General features: G+C 41.0%; 1 protein-coding gene across 5 annotated transcripts in view; it reads left to right on the top strand.

Moving 5' to 3' along the window:
- Positions 1-19,185, top strand: part of MDM4 (MDM4 regulator of p53) — a 44,461-nt gene extending 25,276 nt beyond the window's left edge. For 2 of the 5 annotated variants that reach the window (XM_030813153.1, XM_030813154.1), the window contains 4 exons: positions 3,874-4,034; positions 5,616-5,765; positions 7,867-7,947; positions 10,178-10,983. In XM_030813153.1, coding sequence (XP_030669013.1) covers positions 3,874-4,034; positions 5,616-5,765; positions 7,867-7,947; positions 10,178-10,747 — 962 coding nt within the window. In that variant the 3' untranslated portion in view covers positions 10,748-10,983. Of the gene's footprint in view, positions 1-3,873; positions 4,035-5,615; positions 5,766-7,866; positions 7,948-10,177 lie in introns of all 5 variants that reach the window. The other 3 variants (XR_004030126.1, XM_003273155.2, XM_003273156.2) reach the window with 3 other exon arrangements.
- The last annotated feature ends 1,311 nt before the right edge of the window (positions 19,186-20,496 follow it).

Genomic DNA, 20,496 nt, shown 5'->3' with positions numbered 1-20,496 from the left:
TTTTTTTTTGAGACGGAGTCTCACTTTTGTTGCCCACGCTGAGTGCAATGGCGTGATCTCAGCTCACCGCCGCCTCTGCCTCCCAGGTTCAAGCGATTCTCCTGCCTCAGCCTCTGCAGCCTCTAGAGTAGCTGGGATTACAGGCGTGTGCCACCATGCCCGGCTAATTTTGTATTTTTAGTAGAGATAAGGTTTCCCCATGTTGGTCAGGCCGGTCTCCAACTCCCGACCTCAGGTGATCTGCCTGCCTCGGCCTCCCAAAGTGCTGGGGTTACAGGTGCACGCCACCACGCCTGGCTAATTTTGGGGTTTTACCATGTTGGCCAGGCTGGTCTTGAACTCCTGGCCTCAAATGATCTACCCACCTCAGCCTCCTAAAGTGCTGGGGTTACAGGCATGAGCCACTGCACCTGGCCAAATTTTTACACATTTTGAAGTTTGCAAAGATGACATAATATACTTAATCACAAAGCCAAGAATGAGATATAAGAAGCCTCGTATAAGTTGAGCATTCTAAATTTGAAATGTTGAGCATTCTCAATTTGAAAGATGGTAATGCTCTTTTAGCAACTCATGAGTGCTAGGATAGTGCAGGACCCTTTCAGAGGATCTTAGAATAAGTTGAGCATCCAAAATCTGAAAACTTTTTTTTTTTTTTGAGATAGTCTTGCACTGTCGCCAGGCTGGAGTGCAGTGGCTCAATCTCAGCTCACTGCAACTTCCGCCTCCCGTGTTCAAGCGATTCTCCTGCCTCAGCGTCCTAAGTAGCTGGGATTACAGGCATGCACCACCACGCCCAGCTAGTTTTTGTATTCTTAGTAGAGATGGGGTTTTACCATGTTGGCCAGAATAGGTTGACGTCATGACCTCATGAACCACCTGCCTTGGCCTCTCAAAGTGCTGGGATTACAGGCATGAGCCACCACACCCAGCCGCTGAAAACTTTTTCACATGACACCACAAGTAGAAAGTTTAACACCTGACCTCATGTGACAGGTTGCAGTGAAAACTTTGTTTCATGCACAGAATTATTTAAAATATTATATAAAACTATCTTCAGGCTATGTGTACAAGGTGTACATGAAAACTTGGGTCCCGTTGGCCGGGTGCAGTGGCTCACGCCTGTAATCCTAGCACTTTGGGAGGTCAAGGCGGGTGGATCACGAGGTCAGGAGATCGAGACCATCCTGGCCAACACGGTGAAACCCTGTCTCTACTTAAAAAAAAATTAGCTGGGTGTGGTGGCGGGCGCCTGTAGTCCCAGCTACCCGGGAGACTGAGGCAGGAGAATTGCGTGAACCTGGGAGGCGGAGCTAGCAGTGAGCTGAGATCGCGCCACTGCACTCCAGCCTGGGCGACAGAGCGAGACTCTGTCTCAAAAAAAAAAAAGGAAACTTGGGTCCCATCCCCAGGATATCTCATTATGTATATGCAAATATTCCAAATCCAGAAAAATTGTTTTTGCCCTTGGATGGTAGTCAGAGCTTTGCCATTCCATTAGATATGCCGTGGTCAGGCTAATGAGTTAATCCATATTTTCCCCAAAACTCTACTTTAAAAAACACTTTCTAGGCTGGGCTCAGTGGCTCATGCCTGTAATCCTAGCACTTTGGGAGGCTGAGGCAGGCCCATCACCTGAGGTCAGGAGTTCGAGACCAGCCTGGCCAACATGGTGAAACCCTGTCTCTATTAAAAATACAAAAATTAGCCGGACATGGTGGCAGGCGCCTGTAATCCCAGCTACTCGGGAGGCTGAGGCAGGATAATTGCTTGAACCCAAGAGGCAGAGGTTGCAGTGAGCAGAGATCGTGCCATTGCACTCCAGCCTGGGGGACAAGAGCAAGACGTTGTCTCAAAAAACAAACAAAAAAAAACACTTTCTAAAATTAATTTTTTGTTTTTGTTTTGGCGAAGATGTGTAAAATCATAAATTCCCCAAAGTCATTTTATGGCATGATGGCTTCTAGTCTAGGCATGTGGACCAATAGCAGGTTAAGCCTCTAGTTATGTCTGAGAAACTTTGGCTGCTGAAGTTATTTTAAAAGCTTAAATTAAATTTGAATAAGTTTATCATGCCGGATTGTTTTCTTTACATTGCATTTAAGCATAAACTGAATTTTGGTCTACCTAGTTACTTTGCAACTGTTCCAGTCTATATGATATTAAGTGTGTAATTTTATTCCTTAATGCAAATCCTTGCTTATTTTGTACTCAAAAGGCAATTTTAAGATATATAAGAACGTGGCTGGGCACTGTTAGAAAATCAAGGCTGGGCATGGTAGCTCATGCCTGTAATCCCAGCACTTTGGGAGGCCGAGGCAGGGGGATTACTTGAGCTCAAGAGTTCGAGACCAGCTTGGGTAACATAGCGAGACCTCATCTCTACAAAAAATTAGCCCAGTGAAAAATTAGCTGGGCATGATGGTGCACACCAGTGGTACCAGCTACTCAGGAGGCTGAGATGGAAGGATCACTTGAGCCCAAGAGGTGGAGATTGCAGTGAGCGAAGGTCGCAGTGAATCAATATCATGTCACTGCACTCCAGCCTGGGCAACGAAGTGGTGCACTATCTCAAAAAAAAGTTGGGGGCAAGGGCAGGTATTTAAGAATAGCCAACTCAGGGGAGGATATGTAGTTCGTGATGAAAACTTGGGAATAAATAATAGTATTTTCAGGAAGACCTATAGGTAGACAGAATTTTTATTTGTGGAAAGAATGACCTATTTTCATTTCCTTCATAAGTTGTAGAGCTCGAGTAGGAAAGAATGACTTTAATATGGCACCATTTCAAGAATTTGGTTTCTGATAATTTCAATAGTGAATAAGTAGAAACATAATTGAAGTTTCCCTGGCCACAGATAAGCCTTTTAGTCAGCATTATTGACATAATTTATAAGTAAATAGGGTAACCTTATGTTCTGGCAAGGACCCATGTATTTCAGAAATTCTTTCACCATATGAACTTCAGCACACGTTAACGCCCATGGTTGCTGTGGGCAGGCCTAATGTATTGGGAAGAGGTAGAAGAGAATGAGAAAGTAAGAAAGGAGCAGTAGAGCGTAACAAAAGACTGGAGTATGGGAAAGAAAAGAGTATCGTGGTAACAAGAGACTTATGTTATTAGCTGCCCTCAGTGTCATTCAGATGTACAATGTGAGATCTTTTACTTGAAATAATGTGGGGTCTTAGTATTTGTGGTATGTCTAGATACTTAGCTCTAAGAGCCCATTGATCCAGCAAGGGCATATGTATGTATTTGGACAACCTAGAGTTTAGTGTTTTATAGTGGTTGTTACCTACTAAAACATACGAATTATTGAGATATGACCCAGAATATGTGGTACCAGTGAGATTGCCTGGACAACCTTGTGATCGCCTATTATGGTTTGTATTGCCTTGCTTTGATCTTAAGGGTTAGACCACTATGTTACCATCATTTGCAGTGCTGTTAATCAAACTATTGTCAGGCACTATGTACTAGAGCAAGTAATTCTATAGTTTATACATGGTAGGAGTGTTTAAAATGCCAGTAAATGCCCATGTAGAAATTCTTTTAGAACAAGGTCATTGTCCAGATGCTTTTAGAGTCTTTTTTTTTTTTTTTTCCTGTCTGCTCATAGAAGACAATGCTTTTAGAGTTTAAACTTGATCAACGATGATCTACTTGTAGTGTCATCACTTGCTAATGAAGCCTAAACAAGGGAGGAGATTTGAGCTCTGCCACTAAGACAGATACTTGATTTCTGGTTCTTTCTTTCTTAGAACAGGAATTTCTTTTTACCTATTTTATAAAGAAGTTTTAAGTATTCTAAAGATAGTCTTGGTTATTACATATTGTGCATAGTTATCATCCTTTTCATTTGACTTGTATAGATGAAGACTTAATTGAAAATTTAACCCAAGATGAGACATCTAGGCTGGACCTTGGATTTGAGGAGTGGGATGTAGCTGGCCTGCCTTGGTGGTTTTTAGGAAACTTGAGAAGCAACTATACACCTAGAAGTAATGGCTCAACTGATTTACAGACAAATCAGGTAAATTTCACATTTGAAGGGGAGTGGTTTTTTTTTCTTTTGAAAGGGAAACATTCTTGGTTACTCTTGACCACACATTATATTCTCTAAGAATTCTTATTTACTCCTATGGCGTTAAATACCATCTGTATGCATGTGCTACCCAAATCTGTATCTCTAGTCCTTACCTCTTCCCTAAATGCCCAACTTCAGTTTCCAGATGCCTATTTAACTAACAACTCTACTTAGAGGATTTGACATTGAACAATTTCAAAATGGAGCCTTTGGCTGTGCGTAGTGGCTCATGCCTGTAATCTCTGGGAGTCTCAGCCTATAACACTGGGAGGCCGAGACAGCAGGATTGCTTGAGCCCAGGAGTTTGAGACCAGCCTAGGCAACACAGACGCCATTTTTACAAAAAATAAAAAATTAGCCATGTGTGGCGGCGTGCGCCTGTTTTACTATAGTAATAACTGATTCAGCCCCCTCCTTCCTCACTTCCTGTCATTCTTCCTTGTTCACTACATGCGTTTTGGATATACCAGGCTCCCTTCTGACACTGTAGCCCAAAATTCCTGCCTTCCTCAGGCACCTTAAGTTTGTTGTTTACTCTTTCTGGAACACTGTTCCCCCATATTCTTTCTTTGCCTTCTCATGATTTAGGACTCACCTCAAATGTAATTTCTTCAAAGAGGTCATCCCTGGCCGCCAAGGCTATTACTAGTAGTTACACAGTTCTAGTAGGATCCATTCACTTCTTGTTTTGGAGCTGTGTAGTTATAGGTGGTGGCCCTGCAAAACGCATCCCTAGTTACAATAGCCTCTCTAGCCACTCTTCTCTTTTATCCTATTTTATTCTCCATAGTACTTCTCACTTTGTAAAAATATTGCTATGTTATATATATGTGTTGTCTGTTTACCACTGAAATGTAAGGCCAGGGCTTTTGTATTATTCACTGCTTTTTCCATTACCTAGTACCTAGAACAGTATGTGGCACATAATAGGTATTCAGTGAGTATTTGTTTAATAAATGAATGACTATATAACAGTGGCAAAATAATAAATTGTTTCTCATGAATGTTGTAGAAAAGCATGTCATGAAATATTCATAGATGAATACAGGAAGTTCTATATGAAGTTCAGAAAGTGTCAGGGCAAAGGTTTGGGTGACCATCAGTATTTCTCATATTTCTTTAATAAGCATCCTCGACCATTTTAGGGGAAAGAATATGTCAGAACTAATGGAATGTTTTCTAGCTTCTTAGAGTGTCAACTATAGAAGGGAATTTAGGGAATAGATTCTGTTTACTTGAGCAACTACAAGTCCTTACCTTTTAAATTGTTCAGTACTGTTTCTTAGGTGTTATACCTGATTTAGTGTTAAAAAAGTCCATGCCTGGCACAATTATATCCATCCATTAGTTTATCCATAGTAGGTGTCAAGTAGATATATGTTGAATGAATACATGTCCACTGAATAAAGGCAAGATGTTCTTTGGCGATGTAGTGTGACGACATTGAGTTTTGGGTTCATTTGTGTTGTTTCAACATCGCTGATAAACCTCTGAATACAGAAACTCATGTTTGTTTTTTTCTATTAGGATGTGGGTACTGCCATTGTTTCAGATACTACAGATGACTTGTGGTTTTTGAATGAGTCAGTATCAGAGCAGTTAGGTGTTGGAATAAAAGTTGAAGCTGCTGATACTGAACAAACAAGTGAAGAAGTAGGGAAAGTAAGTGACAAAAAGGTATGTTGTGGAAAAATTCCATGTTGATTCTGTTTGTGTGCTTATAGTGTAATCTGTTCAGATCTCTCTGTATCTTTTTGTACAACAGATTGCTCACATAATCCCCTTTTTAACTTTAATTAATTTTTCAATCCAATTTTAAGATTCACATTAAGTATTAAGTTAACCAGGGCTGCCTTAAAAGCCCCTACTTAGTCAAAAGCAGTAAGCTACTCTTTTTTCCCCTGCTTATAGCAACGAGCTACCATTTCTCTCCCTTTGCTAACAAGGTAAGGTGCTAATCAAGCTTGTCCAACCCACAGCCTGTGGACCACATGCGGCCCAGAACGACTTTGAATCAACACAGATTGATAAACTTTTTTAAAACATTATGAGTTTTCTTGCGATTTTTTTTTCCTTTGAGCCCATCAGTTATCATTGATGTTAGTGTATTTTATGTGTGGCCCAAGACAATTCTTCCAGTGTGACCCAGGGAAGCCAAAAGGTTGGATACCCCTGTTCTAAATGAGCAGCAGTCTGTAGGAGAAAACTTATTTCTTGGAAATCTTGATAGCTTCCATAACCATGTTATACCTAAATGGAAAGATAAGATTATTTCTTTGTAGCTATTTTAGTGTTAAAATAGTAGAAAAAAGGGGAGACTGAACTCTTGAGTACATATGGTATGTACTCATGAAGTACTCATGCATATGGTATGTACTCATGTACAGATGAGTCATACAGGCAACTTGCTCAAGACTCAGAAGAAATTGGGGAGGAGATCCAGTGGCCAGCATGTAGAAGAGTGTTGGTAAACATCCATCGGATAAATACAGCAAAGAAAAAATTGGGTCATCCTTTTTAGTTATTTAAGGGATTTTCAAAGAATTTTGAGTTCCTGAAGGATACCCTAGTATATTCATTGTAGTCAAATGGTACTTGGGTTCTCTTAGACTAGTTATATGGGTAGCATTAGAAGGAATGCAGGTGGCTTGAATTAAGACAAAAGTGACATTTGGAAACTTTATTTATTTTTGAGATGGGATCTCACTGTTTTGCCCAACCTGGTCTTAAACTTCTTAGCTCAAGTGGTCCTTCCTCTTCAGCCTCCCAAGTAGCTGGGGTCACAGGCATGTGCAACCATACCTGGCCTAGGAAACTTTTATAGAGATGGGACTTAAAATACTTGACCATTTGTGAGAAGGTTGCTGTACAGAGGTTCATAATTGTTTCATAATTGGTTTTATTCTTTTTATTGGACGACAAAACTAGGGCTTTAAATTTTTAAGTTCTAAATTTTAAAATTTAGAACACGCCTCACTTTTGAAATGGACTTTTTTTGTTTGTTTCTGTTTCTATGGGCATGTTTCTATAGGACAGCCAGAGTATCACATGACTAGTTTTACTTTTGAATGTGAAAAGTAAATTTTTAAAATACTTTGTTTCATTCTTCCTGTCTGCTTAGATAAAAAATTTCACGTTTAACAATTTGGAGCTTTTCTACTCTGAAATTATTTATTTATTTATTTAGTTTTAAATTGTTTTAGAGACAAGCTCTTATTGTGTCACCCAGGCTGGAGTGCAGTGGTGAGATCATAGCTTACTGCAAGCTGGAACTCTTGGGCTCAAGCGATTCTCTTGTCTCAGCCCCCAAGTAGCTGGGACTACAGGCGTGCACCACCACACCTGGCTAATTCTTTTTATTTTTTGTAGAGACAGGGTCTTGCTCTGTTGCCTAGGCCAGTTTCAAACTCCTGGGCTCAAGCGATCCTCCTGCCTTGGCCTCCCAAAGTGCTGAAATTATAGGCACCTGGCTGTAAAATAGCCACCACGCCCAGCTATTTTCTTTAAAGTCATAAATATGGGCATCTTTTCTCTTCTGAATGCAGAATTTATTTGGTAACCCTTCTGGGTGCTTTTCTGTCGTTTGTGCTACTACTGAAATGCCAACTAGATGTGCAGAATCATGTGTTTGGTCTTGCATTTAAGCTGTCTCCTTAAGTGCTAGAGATGGGAGAAGAATGTGAGTTTTAAATTGAAGCAGTTGTCTTTTTTGCTTTTAGGTAATTAGCCTCATCTAAAACAAGTAAACATTACTAATGAGATGTTTTTGCCTTCACAGGTGATTGAAGTGGGAAAAAATGATGACCTTGAGGACTCTAAGTCCTTAAGTGATGATACTGATGTAGAAGTTACCTCTGAGGTATGAATCTTTAGCGAAAGCTATTTTGCACCAGCCCCATCTTCAGATGATGTAATCCCAGCAGTTCATTTGTGTTGAAGAGTGCTGTTTCTCCCCCATTTTTATCTCCCTTGCCTGGTTGCTAAGTGATGTTGGTTTCTTTACATTTTTTAAGAGGTTTTTATTGGAACTTAAGAAGGGAAGGGGATAATTTGATCTTATCCTCTCCCTACCTTGAAAAGGATGAGATAAATGCCTCTGTGTGCCTTTCTCACTGCCATCAAATCTCTTTGGAGACACAAAGTTATTCAAAATAGTCTTGCGCTGCTTTCCCTGACTCAACACTTCTCTGCAATCCCAAAGACAGACCCATAGGCTATCTAAAATTATTTGTTGAATATAAAAATAATATTGTCATTGTTTTCTTAAAAAGCAAATGGAAAACAGCTTAATTTCCACACAGATTAGTATTAATGGAGGACTATTAAAGAAGACTCGATATTCCACTCTTAGGTTAATAGGGATGGATTTGTCACTAGTTGACAACTCAAGTCTAGACCCAAATGTATACCTTGCTTTTTTCTTGCTATTTCCCCATGTTTCTTTTAGTCTTGCCACAGGTAACACACTATGAGAAAAAGATTGATGGAGGAAGCATAAGAAGGGGATTTTACATTTTGCTGCTTGGAAAGAGAAACATTTTTAGGTTGTTTCTGGTGTTGATCCTTCCCCCATTCCCACCACATCACTGTTGACTGTTATGGTAGTTCATTGCCAATGATCTGTGTGTAGCTTAGTAATAAAGTGAAATATATTGGTCCAGTAAGCGTTCTTGACCATAATACAAATAACAGAGATAAATGTTTCCATCTGTTTTTTTGAGATGGAGTTTCACTCTTGTTGCCAAGGTTGGAATGCAATGGCATAATCTCGGCTCACTGCAACTTCTGCCTCCCGGGTTCAAGCGATTCTCCTGCCTCAGCCTCCCGAGTAGCTGAGATGACAGACATGTGCCACCATGCCCGGCTAATTTTGTGCTTTTAGTAGAGACGAGGATCTCCATGTTGGTCAGGCTGGTCTCGAACTTCCGATCTCAGGTGATCCGCCCGCCTTGGCCTCCCACAGTGCTGGGATTACAGGCGTGAGCCACCACTCCCGGCCATGTTTCTATCTTAATCAGACTTCTGTGGCTACTTGGGCGCAGAAAACCTGTTAAGCAAATGGACTGTATTTCATCAAATCAAAGATGCCATTGAATTTAATAAGCCCTATTATTTTATGTCCTACTAAGAAAAAGTGATGCCAGTTAAAACTGTGGCACACCATCAGTCACAAATTCCAAATCTTTATGAAGTTCCTTTGATTATTTGTATAGCATTTTAAATGAGATTGGAAGATCTTAGACTGGCAAGAGTGTTTTGAGGCCATCTGGAGTCCCAGTTTAACACATGGTTGTGCCCTTGCCTCTCGGTCTGGACAATTGAGTTATGACTTCTAGACTTGAAGTGCTTGGCCTTTGGCCTGAAAGTAATCAAGTTCAGCTTATGTCAAATCAAAGCCTGTCAAAGCCAGTTAACCACATTAAATATTCTTTCTTGTTCCCCATAGCTATTTTTGAATTAAGCAAAGCATTTAAAATTCATTGGGATCTAGTGTCTCCTAATTTGAATATGGAGAAGTAGGGAAAAATTACGTGGCATTCAAGGACAATAACATTTATTTTTCAGAGGGCATGATTTAGGCATACAGTTATACCTGTAATCCTGGGTGCAATGAGAGTGCATGAGTAAATTTAGTAGTTTTCAAATCTCATTTGTTTTAGCTTTCTTTTTTGCCAAACTTTATAACATTTGCTATTAGTGTAGAAAAGAATGACAGAGTGTTCTCTTCATTCTTCAGCCTCTTGCCTGATAAAGGAGTAAGTTGTGCAAAGAAAAATAACTCCAAAGAAGCCCATAAGGTACAACAAACAATGTAAATTTCACCGAGATGAGGTAGAAAGCCAGAATAATTTAACTTTCTTAAAGATAGCTGTATCAGATTTTGGCTTGAAAATAGCAGTTGTGGCACTATTGATGTAAAACTTCCAAAGACTTTCCTTCATGTGGCTGTAGAATTTGCTCAAATCCTAGGCTAGATCACTGATGTGGAATAGCTTAGTGAGAGGATGTGAATGCATTTGACCTTCTTTCCTTTTTCTCAGCATCATATTAACCCCCTGAGTATTAATTGGCTTCACTTGTCTTTGTAGGATGAGTGGCAGTGTACTGAATGCAAGAAATTTAACTCTCCAAGCAAGAGGTACTGTTTTCGTTGTTGGGCCTTGAGGAAGGATTGGTATTCAGATTGTTCAAAGTTAACCCATTCTCTCTCCACGTCTGATATCACTGCCATACCTGAAAAGGAAAATGAAGGAAATGATGTCCCTGATTGTCGAAGAACCATTTCGGCTCCTGTCGTTAGACCTAAAGATGTGTATATAAAGAAAGAAAACTCCAAACTTTTTGATCCCTGCAACTCGGTGGAATTCTTGGATTTGGCTCACAGTTCTGAAAGCCAAGAGACCATCTCAAGCATGGGAGAACAGTTAGATAACCTTTCTGAACAGAGAACAGATACAGAAAACATGGAGGATTGCCAGAATCTCTTGAAGCCATGTAGCTTATGTGAGAAAAGACCACGAGACGGGAACATTATTCATGGGAGGACGGGCCATCTTGTCACTTGTTTTCACTGTGCCAGAAGACTAAAGAAGGCTGGGGCTTCATGCCCTATTTGCAAGAAAGAGATTCAGCTGGTTATTAAGGTTTTTATAGCATAATGGTAGTACGAACATAAAAATGCATTTATTCAATTCACTTACCACATTATTTGAAAATCAATCCTTTATTTAATTTTATTTCCAACCTGTCAGAGAATGTTCTTAGGCATCAAAATCCAAGGTAGCTGTAAGAAAAATACTGGAGCTAACAATGAAGAGCAGAAGTAATCTGATTAGTCAAATTATGAAGTGCCATGGATTACTTTATGCAGCAGTCAGATACATAGTTAGGTGAACCCAAAAGAAAAACTCTTGAAAGCAAGAGATTTCTTCCATGCCCATTTACAATATTGAGGTATAATTAACATGATAAAGTGTTTCCTTCTAACGAGTTGTAGAAATCTGAGTAACCACCCAAAAAAAGCAATAGAATGTTTCTGTCACCCCAAAATACTCCCTTCTGCCCCTTTCAGACAGTCCCTCAGCTATTTCATGGCTCTCACCCTAGATTAGTGTTTTTTTGCACTTTTTTTTCCAGGGGTATAGGGGAGGTGTGGGGTGATAGGGTCTGTCTTGTTCTGTCTCCCAGGCTGAAGTACAGTGCAGTGGTATGATCATGGCTCACTGCAGCCTTGGTCTCCTGGGCATAAGTGGTCTTCCCACTTCAGCCTCCTGAGTAGCTGAGACTATAGACTAGCATAACCACATTGGCTAATTTTTTGTGGAGATGAAGTCTCACTATGTTGCCCAGGCTGGTCTTGAACTCCTGGGCTCAAACAATCCTCCCGCCTCAGCCTTCCAAAGTGCTGGGATTATAGTCATGAGGCAACTAGTCTGGCCCTTTTGCAAGACTTTAATCTGAAATCTAAATTTTTAAAATTTAAGTACTTACAAAGGATATGCTATCCAACATATTGCATATTATATATGTGCTTTAAAGATTTTTTTTTTTTTTTTTGAGAGACAGGGTCTCACTTTGTCATCCAAGCTGGAGTGCAGTGGTGCAAACATGGCTCACCTCCTGGGCTCAAGTGATCCTCCAGCCTCAGCTTCCCTCACAGGCATTCACTATCACACCCAGCTAATTTAAAAAATTTGTAGACGGTATCTCATTATGTTGCCCAGGCTGGTCTTGAACTCCTGGGTTTAAGTGATTCCCCCGCCTCAGCCTCCCGAAGTGTTGGGCTTACAGCCGTGAGCCACTATGCTTGGCTTAAAGATATTTTTATGAAAGCCCTGGGGCTATAGATTTAGCTGAATAAATTTATAGAAAAAGTCCTGTCATATAAACTGGCAAAGCCTGTTAATTTAATTAGCCAAATCAGACTTAACTTCCGTCAGAACATGTCTTGGTTTTAATTCAGATAAACGCACAAACATACTTCTCTGGCACAGCCTTCAGAAGGATCAGTTTTGGTTTTTTTTTTTTTTTTTTTTTTTTTTTGAAACAGGGTCTTGCTCTGTTGCCCAGGCTGGAGTGCGCTGGCACAATCACAGTTCACTGCAGCCTCGACCTCCCAGATCCAAGCAATCCTCTCACCTAAGCCTCCCAAGTAGCTGGGTCTATAGGCGCGTGCCACCACCATGCCCAGCTGATTTTTGTATTTTTTGTACAGACAGCGTTTTGGCATGTTGCCCAGGCTGGTTCCAAACTGCTAGCCTCAAGCAACCCTCTTGCCTCAGCCTCTCCAAGTGCTAGGATTGCAGTCCTGAGCTACTGCCCCCTACCCTCTTTGCCTGTTAGGAGTCATTTAGATTTTTTTTGATCCTTTTGTTTAGCACCTCTGGAGCTGCTTACACCAAGGCAATACCCCTTGATATGATACTGGATGGTTTGAGAGGCAGCCTTTTTTTTTTTTTTTGTGGGTAGGGAGTGTGGCTGTTGTGAAAAGGGAGTTAAAGAGAAATGGTAGATCTGAAGAGGCCTCATCAGAGCACATATTTTAGGACAACACATATGGAAATTGGACATCTTTAAGTTGGTTTCCATAGAGCTATGCATGTACCCTTACCCCATGGGAAAACGTTGGTGTGTTCTCAAGGGTATGCATGTGTTATTTTGAAGACCAAGGCCCTAGAATTGTCAAACTTAAGGATCATAAAAATCACAAGGGTTGCTTGTTAAAAATGCCCAAACCTGCAGAGACTGATCCTTGAGATCTGGACCAGGAATTTGCATTTGAACAAGTGTTCCTGGAATCCCTATGCAAGTTTTATACAGAACATTTAGAATCCTTGCCCTAGACAGGGATGTCCAATCTTTTGGCTTCCCTGGTCCACAATGGAAGAAGAATTGTCTTGGACCACACATAAAATACACTGACACTAACAATAGCTGATGAGCTGAAAAAAAAAAAAAAAAAAATCGTGGGCCAGGCATAGTGGCTCACGCCTGTAGTCCCAGCACTTTGGGAGGCCGAGGCGGGCAGATCACCTGAGGTTGGGAGTTTGAGACCAGCCTGACCAATACAGAGAAACCCCATCTCTACTAAAAATACAAAAAATTAGCCGGGCATGGTGATGCATGCCTATAGTCCCAGCTACTCAGGAGGCTGAGGCAGGAGAATCGCTTGAACCTGGGAGGTGGAGGTTGCGGTGAGCTGAGATTGTGCTATTGCACCCCAGCCTGGGCAACAATAGCGAAACTGTCTCAGAAAAAAAAAAAAAAATCGCAAAAAAAAAAAAAATTTCATAATATTGTTGCCTTTTTTTTTTTTTTTTTTTTTTTTGAGACAGAGTCTCACTCTATTGCCCAGGCTGGAGTGCAATGGCATGATCTCTGCTCACCACAACCTCTGCCTCCCAGGTTCAGGTGATTCTCCTGCCTCAGCCTCCCAAGTAGCTGGGACTACAGGCACATACCACCATGCCCGGCTAATTTTTGTATTTTTAGTAGAGACGGGGTTTCACTATGTTGGCCAGGCTGGTCTCGAACTCCTGACCTCATGATCCACACACTTTGGCCTCCCAAAGTGCTGGGATTACAGGCATGAGCCACCACACCCAGCCAAGTATAATTTTTAATAAAACTTAAGAAGAATTAAGCATTTTACTTACGTTTATAGGTATTTGATGCTAAATTTGGCACATCATTGCCCATGAAAGAATCCTCTTATGCTGCTCAGCTTTACTCCTCTTCCTGCTTGCCCACCGGGGTTTTTCACTGCTTCTGTTAGCACTAAGTACTTGGACAATCCTAAGATATGTACTTGAGCTGAATTTCGTCTTTACTTGTAGGAAACTTTATTTCTTTTCTTTTCTTTTTTTTTTATTTGAGATGGAGTTTTGCTCTTGTCACCCAGGCTGGAGTGCAATGGAGTGATCTCGGCTCACTGCAACCTCCGCCTCCCAGGTTTAAATGATTCTCCTGCCTCAGCCGCCTAAGTAGCTGGGATTACAGGTGTGCACCACCATGTCTGGCTAATTTTGTATTTTTGGTAGAGATGGTTTCACCGTGTTGGTCAGGCTGGTCTTGAACTCCTGACCTCAGGTCATCCACCCACCTTGGCCTCGCAAAGTGCTGAGATTACAGGCGTGAGCCACAGTGCCCAGCTTAAACTATTTTCTTGATCTGTTTTTGATTTTCTTTTTTCCTTGTCACTGCGGTACAGATTTTTGTTACTCACTGCCACTAAACTAAAGCAAGGCATAGTTTATATGTGAAGTGTTCAGAGTTTACTGCTATAAGGAAACTTCCAAATACTGACACTCACCTTTTAGCTGTAGTTATTGGGACCATGTGCTCTGATTTTCTGGAGACTGCTAAATTGCTCCCATTTTTCTGCATCCCACCTGGTTTCTTTCTACCTGTCCCCTTTCACTTTCAGATGTCTTCATTTGGATGTTAAATTATGTGGTCACCTAGTTATAGGTAAGCCTTGTTCGAGTTGAAATCTTGATTGTGAGGAAGGATCTGTGTCATTGGAGCTCGTTGTTTCTGCTGCAACGTGCCGTAGACTGAATAATGAAATCATACCACATTACCATCAGATTTCTTGTTTTAGTTGTCATTTAAATTAATATTTATGATTGTTATCTTGGGCAAAAAGTTCAGAGCAGAGATGACAAATCATTAGAACAACGATGAATTTCAGTATTACGGCTAAAACGTTCTTCTGTCTCAATATTAACTCACTCTCCTTGCAGTGTACTTCACAGTAATTGGTATGCTTTTTTCTTTAATGCTTAAATCAGACTTTATAAAAATCTTAGACCGGATCTTTAATATGGTATGCCATTTCCCCAGTCTACCAATGGAATAGTATGGGTTTCTAATCCTAGGCTTGTACAGTGGATTGGAGTTGAGCCATGCCAGCCTCTACACTGCCACTAACTTCTGCAATGTAAGATTGAGTCACTGCCAAGCATTTGAAATATGCGATTGTGTTTTAATTATAATTTATGTATAGTTAGATGTATGTAACGCATTGTGTGGTATTATTTGGTTTGTAAGAATTTATTTTTAAGGGTCAAGGTCATTTGTAACATTTTTTGTGTGTCAATTCAATGCAATGTTGGCTCCCTTTTGAAGTCTTTGATATATTGGTGAATATTCTTTTGTTCTATAATACAAAGCTATGTAATGTTACCTCTTGACTCGCTTTTGAAAGGAAGACAATTGTTAACTAGATATTTGAGTTTTTTCCCCTCAGAATTATGTGAATTTCTGATATATGGCTTTAGATACTGTGAATCTGTTTTCCATTTAGTCAGTTATCTTCGTAAATTGTTCAGAACTATATCCTAAGGAGCAGTTTGTTCTGATGGTTCTCCCACTCATGAGTGTGCATGTGTGCAAGCATGTTTTGATCCTGATGCTACCTTTGCTAAAAATGGCCATAGATTAGGAATTAGCTATGTTTTTAGAATCAAAGATGAACCAATAAGCTCTGTCATGTACCAAACATGAAATGTACAGTGTTTACAAATGTCTGGAATTTTGCACTGCCATAGGGAATGTTAAGGTTACTTGGCTGGAATTTATCAGACTTGTGAGTAAACAAGTTGAAGTTTAGCAGATGAGGGGGAATATTGAGGCCCCTAAGGCTAAACAAAATAATCAGTATCTGAGATAGTGGCTAATGTGGCTCCCCAGGCCTAATTTGGGAACAGTTTTTCCTGATTGCTTTGAGAAGTACTTTCTTTTGACAGAAATTTTCAATTTGCTTTCCATTGCTGTGTTTTCCCTTTATAGGAGCCACTGGGTTTCTTTCCTTTTGTGGGAAATGTCCCATTAGCATTTTCAGATCTTCTGATGTGCACTAATGCCATTATTGGTAATGCCGTTATTGGTGAATATAGCATAGTTGAATAAACTTACAGTAAATGTACACTTGGATTTACTGCACCTCTACCAATAGCCTTTTGAATGACTGAAAGTGTCACTGACAAAGAGGCATGTCTGCAGAAAGAGATAGCTAATATTTTTTGGTACTTTATCTGAAATCCAAGATGCTGCTTCTCCTACAGGTTGTTTTCCTTCTTACGATCCTCATTGAATCCCCTCTGGGAGCACAGGACAGTTAGTAGAACTCTCCATTTCTTTTTTTTTTTTTTTAGACGGAGTTTCTCTCTGTCGCCCAGGCTGGAGTGCAGTGGCGCAATCTCGGCTCACTGCAACCTCCGCCTCCCGGGTTCACGCCATTCTCCTGCCTCAGCCTCCCTAGTAGCTGGGACTATAGGTGCCCACCACCATGCCTGGCTAATTTTTGTATTTTTAGTGGAGACGGGGTTTCACCATCTTAGCCAGGATGGTCTCGATCTCCTGACCTCGTGATCTGCCTGCCTCAGCCCCCCAAAGTACTGGGATTACAGGTGTGAGCCACCACGCCCGGCTGGAATTCTCCATTTCTTAAGGTAAAGAGGGTCAAGGATACCTAAAAAGGGTCAAATAATGCTAGAAGAGCAATTCCTCTTTCAGAGCAGTTGCTGTAATTTGGCAAATGCTTTATTGAAGATTGATATTAGGCTAGGGGTGGTGGCTCATGCCTGTAATCCCAGCACTTTGGGAGGCCGAGGTGGGTGGACTGCCTGAGCTCAGGAGTTCGAGACCAGTCTGACTACTATGGTGAAACCCTGTCTCTACTAAAAATACAAAAATTAGCCGGTCAGGGTGGCGTGCACCTGTAGTCCCAGCTACTTGGCAGGTTGAGACAGGAGAATCGCTTGAACCTGGGAAGCGGAGGTTGCGGTGAGCTGAGACTGCACCACTGCGCTCCCACCTGGGTGACAGAGTGAGACTGTGTCTCAAAAAAAAAAAAAAGGACGTTTATCATTATAACAGCTTATTAGAGCCCCTAATTTCTTATCTGAAGGCATTGTTTTTTTTTAAACAGTGAAGTACTGATATCAGCAGACAAATATTTCTGTCAGATAGTCCCTGTCAACAGTAGCAAATGTGGTTTCATAAAGTGGGAAGAAAACAGCATTTTAAAATAACTTTTTGGGAGACTGATTTGAGTAATAATAAAACTCTGGTCTCCCTTAAAAAACAAAACCCTTTCTTCCACCTTTACTGTGTCATTTATATCCCCTTAGTTCCAAAGTTATTATCTTATTTCTGGATATTGCTTTTATACCAAAGACCCTTATCAGCCCTTGTAACTACAGTATCTTTAGATAAGATTCCTCTTCCCAGTCAGTCCTGGGAAATGTTTCTGTTGCAGTTAGGCGGTAGATGGGAAGCTGTGACGGCAGAGCTACTATCTAATAAAGTAACAACTTGTAGTTGAGGCTTCCTTTCTGTGTGTGATGGAGGATAGGGAGTTAGCTCCCCTGTTGTCTCAGCACTAAGAAATTGAGGTCAGACCAGGCGTGGTGGCTCCCTCCTGTTATTCCAGCACTTGGGTGGCCAAAGTGGGCAGATTGCTTGCGCTCAGGAGCTCGAGACCAGCCTGGGCAACATGGCGAAACCCTGTCTCTATCAAAAATATAAAAAAAAGCTGGGCATGGTGGGTGCACGCTTGTTGTCCCAGCTACACAGGAGGCTGAGGTGGGAGGATCGCTTGAGCCTGGGAGGTGGAGGTTGCAGTGAGCTGAGGTGGCACCACTGCAATCTAAGGTGGGTGACAGAGACCCTGTCTCAAAGAAATTGAGGTCAGGCTTCCTTCTTACAGAATTATTTTTTTTTTTCTGTAGTTTGTCTCATTTTTTCACTTCCTTTTCAATGAGAATCGAAGTGTTTCTTTTGGGTTTTTTTCTTCCCCCTTTTAAAATCAACAGGAAATGTTTCAAAGGATGGATGAAATGCTTCTTGGCTTCCTCAGCACTTGGCAAGGTAGACCTCATAGCAGCCTCTGAATATGACTTTCTTTAGTCTCTAGCTGTGCACTATTCCTCATGGGTAGAGGTAGAGTAAGTATTGAGTGCCAGTCTTGACCTCCGTATGCCTCAGTTTTTCTCATCTATAAAAATCAGTATACATACCTACCCTTCTACCTCAGTTTATTGTAGGGATTAAATATGGGAGAGCAATTCTGAAGCCTATTAATTTCCTTGAAGAGATCTAAGAACCTATTATGCTCTTGGTGTACCAAGCTCTGGGGTATATATTCAGAATACCTCATGTTCTGGAAGCTGAGCACAAGCTCCCCTTTATTGCCTGTCTGGCAGAGCCTGTTTGATTACTGCAAGCCCTTTTACCCATGCTTTTAGTTTAGGTATTCTTTCTTTGATATGAGGCTCTTGACTAGAAAAGAGTTCTTTCTCTAGGTGTTCTGAGAGAAGTTTGTAAATTTGGATAGTACATTCTATCCTGATAAAACCACCTTGCTGTGGTCTTGATGTACAAAAAAAAAATTTTTTTTTTTTTTTTTTTTTTTTTAAGACAGTCTTACTCTGTCGCCTAGGCTGGAATGCAGTGGCACAATCTTGGCTCACTGCAACCTCTGCCTCCTGCCGCAGCCTCTCAAGTAGCTGGGACTACAGGCGTGCACCCCCACACCTGGCTAATTTTTGAATTTTTAGTAGAGACAGGGTTTCACCATGTTGGCCAGGCTGGTCTTGAACTCCTGACCTCAGGCGATCTGCCCGCCTTGGCCTCCCAAAGTACTGGGATTACAGGCGTGAGCAACTGTGCCTGGCCCAAAACGTCTCTTTCTACATACACTTCAGTAGGTGGCATAAAATGCACTGCCAATGTGTAGAAAACATGCAATTTTCCAAATATTTCCCATCAGAGAATCACAGTCAAGAGCAGCAAATGTGGTTTCATAAAGTGGGAAGAAAGTGGCAATTTAAAATAACTTTTTGGGAGACTGAATTGAGTAATAATAAAACTTAAGTCTTTCGAAAATAATAATAATAATAATAATAGCCTTTTGAATGTGGCCAGCTCACTAAATGAGGAAAGAGGAAGGCATTTTCTGCATTCTTGCCTAGTTTTCCATATAAGCACCACGAAGTTAATAGCTCTGTCTTTTTGGTGTTTGCACTATGTAATGCTTTTAATACTTTTTAATTGTGCTTTTTTTGTGTATTAAATGTTTTTCCTTTTGCCATTGTGTGTTGTCATTATTTTTGAAATAGGTAATTTTGTGTGTATACAGTTAAATCTCATTGCTATTAGATCTTTTGGTCTGATACAACAGACCAAAGATACAACAGAAAATTACTTCTGTTACTTCTTTGGGGAAGCTAATGGACTTAAAATCAGCTGCATTGGATATTTTCCCCCAGTTACCTTTTAGAGCAATTGCTATATTTTATTTTCAGGGCCCCAATCCTGAAGAAATCCATCAAATTTTACAGAGTATTTTCTAACATTGAGCTTGTTCTGGTTTTGAATTGGGGCTAGCACGAGAGGTACTGAGGGTTTGTCACACCATATGCATTAATCAGTTGGTATGCCTAGCATCTGCTAGGGTCTCTAATGGTGGTTCTTAAACTTTTGGGGATTATAGTGCTCCTTGAAAAGCTAATGAACCTCATGAAACCTCTCCTTATAAGTAGCACAATATTAAACATCGATTTCAGGGCTTCATTGAAGCCACTGATCCATGACCCTCAGGTTCTGTTCTTTGGCAGGATACCAAAGAAGAGTGAATGGCCCACAACGAGCTTGGTAGCACATACGCTTTCAAAAGGTCATTCACTTACAGCTAAAGCCATTAAGGTGAGTGAAATATCCAGCTAGTTGTCCTGAGCTTGGGTGGGGGCAGGATTACCATATAGTTGGTACAGATTGGTGTGAACTGTGTAATTCTTGGGGCACTGTTCATAGGCTGCCAGATAAATGATATCCTTTAGAGATGTGTAATATATATCTGAGGAGGCCTTGGGGATGGGGTGGGGTGATACTGGACATACCATTGTAACTTTTTTTTTGATACAGGGTCTTGTTCTGTCACCCAGGCTGAAGTGCAGTGGTGAGAGGTTCATGGCAGCCTTGACCTCCTGGCTGAAGCGATCCAGCCATCTCAGCCCCCTGAGTAGCTGAGACCACAGGCATGTACCACCACGTCTGGCTGAATTTTTTGTGTTTTTGAAGAGATGGCATTTTGCCGTGTTGCCCAGGCTGGTCTTGAACTCCTGGGCCCAAGTAATCACCAACCTCAGCCTCCCAAAGTGCTGGGTTTACAGGCACGAGCCACCATACCGGGCCCCCAGGGTAACATTTTTTAAATGAAAACAAAACAAGGAGCATTGGAAACAATAATGGGGCCAGCTTCTTTGTCTACTTAAGCCTTTTCACATTTTGTATGTGACCTCTATAAGGTACTCTAATGCAATTTCAACTGCATAACGTGTTTCCTGGGGTTTTCCATCGTGCTCACCTTGAGTTCCTGGTGCTGTAGATGTATCATCTTTGT

The sequence above is a fragment of the Nomascus leucogenys genome, chromosome 5, assembly GCF_006542625.1.
Source record: "Nomascus leucogenys isolate Asia chromosome 5, Asia_NLE_v1, whole genome shotgun sequence".
NCBI classification, from domain to species: Eukaryota; Metazoa; Chordata; class Mammalia; order Primates; family Hylobatidae; genus Nomascus; species Nomascus leucogenys.
The sequence above is the reverse complement of the archived record's forward strand: the minus strand, read 5'-3'. Positions and strand labels throughout refer to the sequence as shown.